The following is an 8916-nucleotide window of genomic DNA, read 5'->3' on the forward strand; positions in this document are numbered from 1 at the left end:
CAATTCTTCAATAGAAGAGTTCTCAGTGGGCTTGGGGTACCCAACTACTCCTATTGTGGCATTCAATGCTAGGACTTGTGTTTCTTTGGGCGTTGAATGCCCAGCTTGTATCCCTTTACTGGCGTTCAATGCTAGTGAGGGTACTGTATTGGGCATTGCATGCCCAGTAAGGACCTCCTTACTGGCGTTCAACGCCAGTGATGGTATCTCCATGGGCGTTGAAGGCCCAGTAAGGACTTCCTTACTGGCGTTCAACGCCAGAGAATCCCCCTCAGATTCGGCCTCAGTGTTCACTGTGATGGCTTTGCACTCTTCTCTTGGATTTACTTCAGTGTTACTAGGAAGAGTGTTAGGAGGGGTCTCAGAAATTCTCTTGCTCAGTTGACCAACTTGTACCTCCAAATTTATGATAGAGGACCTAGTTTCTGTTATGAAACTGTGAGTGGTCTTAGAGAGTTCAGAGACTATGGTTGCTAAGTTAGAAATGCTCTGCTTTTAGAAGTTTCCATCTGTTGCTGAGAAGATGGGAATGGTGGTCTGTTGATAAACCTATTTTGGGTTCTTCCACCTTGATTATTATTGAAGCCTTGCTGAGGCTTCTGTTAATCCTTCCATGAAAGGTTAGGATGATTCTTCCAAGAGGAGTTGTAAGTGTTTTGCATAGGGTTCTACCATGTAATTCACCGCTTCCAGCATGGGTTGATCTGGATCATAGGCATCTCCATCATAGGAGGTGTCTTGAGTGCTGCTAGCTGCAGCTTGCATTCCAGTCAAGTGCTGAGAGATCATATTGACCTGTTGGGTCAAGATCTTGTTCTGAGCCAATATGACATTCAGAGTGTCAACTTTCAGGACTCTTTTCTTCTGAGCTACCCCATTGTTCACAGGGTTTCTCTCAGAAATGTACATGAATTGGTTATTTGCAACCATTTCAATGAGTTCCTGTGCCTCTTTAGGTGTTTTCTTCAAGTGGAGTGATCCACCTGCAGAATGGTCCAATGACATCTTTGACATCTTGGACATCTCAGATAGACCATCATAGAAGATACCTAGGATAGTCCATTATGAGTGCATGTCAGGAGGACATCTCCTGATCAGTTGCTTGTATCTTTCCCAAGCTTCATAGAGGGATTCACTCTCTTTTTGTCTAAAAGTTTGAACTTCCACCCTGAGCTTGGTCATCTTTTGAGGTGGAAAAAACTTGGCCAAGAAAGCATTGACCAACTTTTCCCAAGAGTCTAGGCTTTCTTTAGGTTGAGAATCCAACCACAGCCTAGCTCTGTCTCTGACAGCAAAGGGGAAAAGCATCAGTCTGTAGACCTCAGGATCCACTCCATTGGTCTTAATAGTGTCAGAGATTTGCAAGAATTCAAATAAGAACTGATGTGGATCTTCCAGTGGAAGTCCATGGAATTTGTAATTCTGTTGCATTAGAGAGACTAACTGAGGCTTTAGCTCAAAGTTATTTGCTCTAATTGCAGGTATGGAGATACTTCTTCCATAGAAGTCAGAAGTGCGTGTAGTAAAGTCACCAAGAACCTTCCTTGCATCTCCTCTATTGTTCTGTTTGGCTGCCATGCTTGTATTTTCAGTTTCTTGTTCGAAAAGTTCTATGAGGTCTCTTCCAGAATGTTGTGCTTTAACTTGTTGTAAACGCTTCCTTAAGGTCCTTTCAGGTTCAGGATCAGGATCAAAGAGAGGTTCTTTTTCTCTGTTCCTGCTCATAAACAAGAAAAAGAAGACAAGAAAGAAAAAGAATGGGGGCTCTATGTCAAATAATAGAGAACTCCCTATGAGATGTGAAGAAGAAAGAAGAATGAGGATAGAAGAATGAGATGAAGAGTTCGAATAAAAGGAGGTAAAGAATTCGAAAATTTAGAAGTGAAAAGAGAAACTAGAATTAAAATATTTTTTGTTTTTATTTTATTTATTAATTGAATAGGAAATTAAAAGCTAATTAACTAAAAAATTTGAAAAGTTAGAAGGTAGTTTTTGAAAAAGAAGAGAGAGAGCAGTGAGAAGTTTTTGAAAATAGAAGAGAGAGGAATTAGGAAGTTTTGAAAAAGAAGAAAGAGAAAACAAGTAACTAATTAAGAAAGATTTGAAATTAAGATAAGATAGAAGATTAGAAAAAGAATTGAAATTAAAATTTAAAATTAGAAAAGATAAGATAAGAATTTGAAAATATTTGATTTTGAATTTTGAAATTGAAGCAAGATAAGATAAAGATTTGAAAATAAGTTTGAAAAGATAAGATATGGTGAAGATTTGAAAAAGATTTGAAAAAAGATAAGATTTGAAATTTGATTTTTGAAAAAGATTTAAATTTGAAATTTGAATTTTGAATTTGAGTTTTAAAATTTGAATTTGAAATAAGATAAGATAAGATTTTTTGAAATTTAAAGAAAGATAAAAAGATAACGTGAAGATTTGAAAAAGATAAGAATTAAAATTTAAAATTTGACTTTAAGATAAGATAAGATAAGATAGTGATTTGAAATTAAAATTTGAAAATCTTTTTGGAATTTTCGAAAATTTGATTAAAAATAGAAAAGATATTTTTTTGATTTTTTGAATTAATGAAGAGAGAGAAAAACAACCAAAAGACACCAAACTTAAAATTTTTAGATCAAGAGACACTAATTTTCGAAAATTAAAAGAACAAACACCGAAAGACACCAAACTTAAAACTTTTAACATCAAAACAAGAAAAGAAACAAGAACAACTTGAATACCAAGAAAGAACACTGAGACTAATTCAAAAATTTTGAGAAAACAAAGAACACACAAAGGACACCAAACTTAAGAATTAACATTAGACTCAAACAAAAGAAACTATTTTTTGAAAATTTTTGGAAAAAGAAACAAGAAAGTTCGAAACTTTAACAAGAACAAGAACAAAAGACTCAAACAAAAGATAAAGATTAATAAAGAAAAGAAAAGGTTTTGAAAAATTTTTGAAAAGAAAACAAAAGACTCAAATAAAATAGTAAAAATGACCTAATCTAAGCAACAAGATAATCCGATTGTTTGTCAAATTCGAACAATCCCCGACAACGGCGCCAAAAACTTGGTGCACAAAACTGGCTCCGCAGGTTTCGTACAGATAGACTGGCAAGTATACCGGGTCGTCCAAGTAATTACTCTGGTGAGTGAGGGTCGATCCCACGGAGATTTTTGGTTTTAGCAAGTAGTGGTTACCTTGCATATCTTAGTTAGGCGGACTGAAATTATAGTTTGTCACGAAAAACGCATAAAATAGAATAAATAAATAAAACGATACTAGATAGTTGTGAAATCAATGGTATAAGAACGGTTGAGGCTTCGACGATGCTTTGTCTTTCCGGATTAACTTTTCTTACTGTCTACTTCAATAACTTTCTGATTCATTCAATGGCAGCCGTAAGTGATTAACTCATGTCCTCTCATCAAGTTAACCTCCTCCACTGCAGCAATCTACTATGTTGAAGTGACTCATGTCCTCTCGTCAAGCTACCTCTAGGTATCTCACTGTAGTAGAAGATGAAGCTCTAAGCAATCCACTCCCCTTCACGATCCTACTCAAGGTGCCACAGACAAGGCAGATCTTCCGGATCAGAAAGTGCTGCTTCTCTGACTCTAGCCTTAACGCCACAAAGACCTTACTTACCCACGATCAACGGAATTTCATGTCACATATCCAAAGTTGCCCAGGTACTCTATTGGAATCCGCAATGCAATATCTAGCTTTGGTTCAATGCTATCCGGGTCAGGACTCGCACGGAACCCATGTAGAACAAGGGTGATTGTCATTGGTCACCCTCAATTCATGAGATGAAGAACGAGAATGCATAAGAGAATAGAATCAGACATATTGAACTAAAACAGTAATATTATTGATCCATGAAACTCAGAAGAGCTCCTAACCTTAACCTTAGGAAGTTAGTGACTCATACTGTACAAAAGTAGTGAAGTATTTGAATGGGGGGGAGTTAGGGTGATCTCCTCCTATATATACTAATATGCTAACTAAGAATTACAGAAATAAGATAAACAAAGATGATCGTGTGAAAATCCACTTCTGGGGCCCACTTGGTGAGTGTTTGGGCTGAGCTTTAGTGAAATCCATGAGCTAGTACCCCTTAGGGGCATTGAACGCTGGCTTGGGACTCCCTTTTGGGCATCGGACGCCAGCTGCTCCCTTGTGGGCGTTGAACACCAAGAATAGGGTAGTGGCTGGCGTTGAACGCTAGTTTTGGGCCTTCATTTCCAAAGCAAAGTATGGATTATTATATATTTCTAGAAATCCCTGGATGTTAGCTTTCCATAGCCATTGAGAGCGCGCTATTTGGACTTCCGTAGCTCCAGAAAAGCTCCTCGAGTGCACGGAGGTCAGATCCTGACAGCATCTGCAGTCCTTTCTCTGTCTCTGAATCAGACTTTTGCTCAAGCTCCTCAATTTCAGCCAGAAAATACCTGAAATCACCATAAAACACACAAACTCAAAGTAGAATCCAAAAATATGAATTTTGCACTAAAACCTATAAAAATATAATAAAACTTAAACAAAACATAATGAAAACTATATAAAAATAACGCCAAAAAGTGTATAAAATATCCGCTCATCAATTATCCCTGCCCCTCCGAACGCTTGGTTGGAGGCTCCGTCAACATGAAGCTTCCACCGTGTACTTGTATTCTCGGGTGCATCACCAACTACCTTGACTAGAAAGTCTGCACACGGACCTGACTCGCTAGTGGGCCGGGTCGGAACAAAACTCTTAGAAGGATGACGATTTATCAAATAGGCAGCTGTTAAAAAAGCATCTTCCTAAAAGATTTTAGGAAGTTTGGCTATGGAAAAATGAGTAAAATCCATTTTAACAATAATGTGCCTGTATTTTCTCTCAATCACACTTTGTTGTTGGTATGTATGAAAGCAGAAATTAAAAGTCTATAATTAATACTATTTTACTGTAAAAATATACTTAAAAATGTGTGACAAGAATTTTATTGCATTGTCAGTTTGTATTGAGAGATATAGCTATAAGGATAAAGGCTAAGTTGTATTAGTAGGGTAGCTTGCTTTGGCTGCATTAGAATCGAATTGGGGAAGTATTTTATTTTCTTGTATATGATCTTCAAGGTTCTGACCTTTGATAGCAAATAAAGCATGTTGTTGCTAAGTTACAAAGTTTTTGTCATCGAGTTTATTTAAGATTGGAGCCAAATAATTTTTGAAACTGATAGAAGGAAGTGTGATAGCCATGGATGATTAAAAGGCTTTGATACCATGTGAACTTAATCGAAAAAGTAATGAAGAATCATGAACTGAGCTTAGTAATGCCCAGTTTCTTGTGTGCTAAGAAAGACAAAGAAAGAATGATACAAAGAGAAAAGAGAGTGAATTGTATTTGATATTAATATAGAAAATGTGATTATACATTGCTATTAATAAAAGGACGATGTGAGGTATTTATACACCACAATGAATGAGAGTAAACAAGCTACACTAATACAACTTTAACCTTTATCGTTATATAAACCTCTCCATATGACTCATGTTGGGTCAGCCATACAATTATTTTAAGGTGAAAATTCAAGTGCAGTCAACTTTACATAAAATTGATAATTGAGAGCTGTTAGATAAAAATTTAGTTAAATCAATTAAGTTAACTAAAATTTAGTTAAATCAATTAAGTTAACTAAAATTTAGTTAAATCAATTAAGTCATTTAATTGTTCTCAGCTATTAACTTTACGTAAAATCGACTGCAAAAGTTTTCATCTTATTTCAATAAATCGATCAGCTTAATTGCATGTATCACAGTAAAATAGCACTAAGATGTAATTTGATTGACCCTTGAAGTCAAAGTGAAGTTGATATCATTTGCTATTTTCTTCGCATCAAATGAGATGCCTTCTAATCCTCTTTTCGAAAATCCAGCACTGTAAATTCCATGTTCTCCTTTCCAATGATTTGGGTAACTTGGTTTTGGCATTCCATTCTCATTGAATAGATTCTTGTAATCCTGAACGGCCAAAAATGTAACACAATTAATTACACAAACATATTTATTAAGTACATTAATCTAAACGGTAACACTACAAAGACCAAAAAAAAGTCAAAATTTATTATTAATCTATATTAAATAAGACAAGTTCTAGTTGGTTTTGTTTATTCTTTTTTGTTATAAAATATTTTTATAATTTAAAATTGAATTTGAGACTACTATACCCACTATCCATTGAATAGATTTGTTTCTTTAGGAAATAGAATATTATTTCCAAAATAAAAATATAAATATACGCACCTTAAGCCACTTCAGCACATTGGTTTTGTATCCAGTAGCAAAGATGATTGCATCGAAATGAGCATGTTGTCCATCAACAAATTTAACTACCTTTCCTTCCTTGATACTTGAAATACCAGGATAAACCTAAATTTAATTTAAGACAAGGATAACTAATTGATCGGATAGAACCCATTGTTAATTAAGAAATCAATTTACAAATTATAATTAATTAACTAAAAAAGTATAAAAAATTAACTTTTACTTAAACAACATTAACCGACTTTAATGTTTAGATTTATAATTTAAAATCTAAAATTTTAGATAAATAAAATAATTTTAAAAAATCGACTGATCTTAAAAAATTGATTATCTAGCATTAAACAAGTATATATGTATTTATTACCTTCACTTTTCCCTTCTTAATCTTTTCTATACAACCAACATCAATGGTAGGAGTAGTACCACCTTTTATTTTGAGTGCAAAAGGTCCCTCCTTTGGCCTCGTCAAACCATACTTAAACATATTCCCATACTTCAATTTGCTCATAAGAACCATCATCTTGTCCACTTTATCCACCATGAAGTGTTTCAGCATCAACATACCCGCATACACCATTTCCTTAGTAAAATAATGCACCTGAATGAATAGCATACACCCACTATTAAATTTTGTTGGTTATTTTGAACTCTATAGGGTTCATATATTAGAACAGATGCAATGCATGCAATTTGATTGCAAGCACAAGAATTTACATAAGAGAAATGTTAGGGCCAGCTAATTTTGTGATTTGTAGCAATTAATTAGTTATCATTAGTGTTTTTAATAGTGTGAGATTATATCTAATTATATAAAATTATTCACTTTTTTTTTTACTAATTAAGTGCTGGCTAGATAAACTTTCTCTTCACATAATTAAATAGCTCATATATATTTTAAGTTGATTTATTAACACTCTAATTTCAAAAATTATAAAACCATCTTTTTCAAAGATACAGACATATAAATAGTTACATATCTAGATAGAAAAATAATTTACCTGACTTCTGACGACAATAGAGGTATATGCACCCCAAGTTGAAAGATCATAAGCAATTTCCATGCCAGAATTGCCACATCCAACAACCAAAACATTCTTCTTGTACATTTCTCTCCCATTCAAATACTTGCTACAATGCATGGACTCTCCTTGATAGTTCTCAAGTCCTTTAATGTTTGGGATGTACTCTTCACTATTCTCTCCACTCGCAACCACCAGAAACTCCGCTTCATAGATCTCGTCGACACCGGAAGAGTTGTTGGTAACAAGGAGCCTCCACTTTCCATTGCTTTGGTCAATGAAAGCAGAGTCAACAGAGCAGTTGTAGTTGATGGAAATGTTGAAATGCGCGATGTAAGAGTCAATGTAGCGCAAGAAATCAACCCTAGGGACAAAATTGGGAAAGTCAGAAGGAAAAGGATAATGTGGAAGGCTACAAAAGTCTTTTCCTAAGTGTAGTTTCAAACGATCATAGGCTCTTTTCCTCCAAAGAGAAACAGGGCAATCATCTCTTTCAAGAACAATGTTAGAGATTCTGAGTTTGTTGAGGCACCCTGCGGTTGCTATTCCAGCTGGTCCTGCACCTACAATCACAACAGGTACTTCAATAATCTGCATGCTTGATTGTTATAGTTAATAATCAATTTTTTTTCCGGTGACTAGTGAATAATCAATTTAGTCTTGGTGTTTTTATAGTTTTATAAAGTTCTGTTATTATTGAAAACGTGCATAAATTGTGATGATCTTTTTATAGTTTTTTGTTTGTTTTGTTGTAATTATGGGGCAATGCATATGTTTTGAAGATAGTCTAATTGGTTAGTCAAGTAATTTTCAAGCCAAATTTATTCTTACCATCTAAAATTAAAAATCAGTTATCAAATTAAAACTAAAATATAAAATATATATTTAAAATATATGAAACATTATATTTAAAATATATATATATATATATAATATTTTTTAATTTTTATACATAACATATTATACAATAGGAGTAATATATCATTTAAGAAGATGATTTAATTAACATGTGTTTTAAGGTTATACATGTTATAGTTATTATTAATAAAAAATTAATTTTTTTTACTTTACCATGCAACATTTCTATCTAGGGATGTTAATGGGGCGGGGTGGGGGCGGGGGCGGGGGATACCTCCCTGTTCCCTGTTTTCGCCCCCCAAAATTGATCCCCATTTCCCGCGTTTTCTGTGTTCTTCGCGGGTCCCCATTCCCCATCTCTTTATGTTGAACATTTATATGAAAATTATAGTAAAAAAATTAAAAAAAAAAACTACAAAACATTATTACAAACATATCTTATCCAAGATTATAAGTCAAGAAATACAACATAACAAATCATAGTCCATAAGGGGATAAGCACTGAACAAGAAGAGTGGCCGGTAGCGACTGGCGAAAGGGTATGCTGCTATGGCTGTGACTGTCGACACAACTATGGGGATTGGGAGTTTTGAACTTTTCTGGAGAGTTGGGGCTTCGAAACGGCGCTAAGTGGAGTAGTAGGAGAGAATGGAAGACATTCAATAAGGTAGGGTTAGGGTTTTCAATAGGTGAAATCCCTAAAAATTCTTTATATTGGGAATAAAT

At 34.4% G+C, this 8916-nt stretch overlaps 1 protein-coding gene and 1 non-coding gene across 2 annotated transcripts; one reads left to right on the forward strand and one right to left on the reverse strand.

The window, feature by feature from the left end:
• The first annotated feature begins 1072 nt into the window (after positions 1-1072).
• Positions 1073-1176, forward strand: LOC112767769 (small nucleolar RNA R71). The gene has a single exon (XR_003185210.1). It is a non-coding gene; the product is annotated as a small nucleolar RNA R71 (small nucleolar RNA).
• Positions 1177-5818: 4642 nt separating this feature from the next.
• On the reverse strand, positions 5819-7929 carry LOC112763854 (probable indole-3-pyruvate monooxygenase YUCCA11). Its single transcript, XM_025809410.1, has 4 exons — positions 7312-7929; positions 6678-6911; positions 6293-6418; positions 5819-6010 (listed from the first exon to the last, which is right to left on the reverse strand). The coding sequence occupies exons 1-4, from the start codon at positions 7927-7929 to the stop codon at positions 5819-5821; spliced, it is 1170 nt and encodes a 389-aa protein (XP_025665195.1).
• Positions 7930-8916: the final 987 nt, after the last annotated feature.

Source organism: Arachis hypogaea, chromosome 17, assembly GCF_003086295.3.
Source record: "Arachis hypogaea cultivar Tifrunner chromosome 17, arahy.Tifrunner.gnm2.J5K5, whole genome shotgun sequence".
Lineage (NCBI taxonomy): Eukaryota > Viridiplantae > Streptophyta > Magnoliopsida > Fabales > Fabaceae > Arachis > Arachis hypogaea.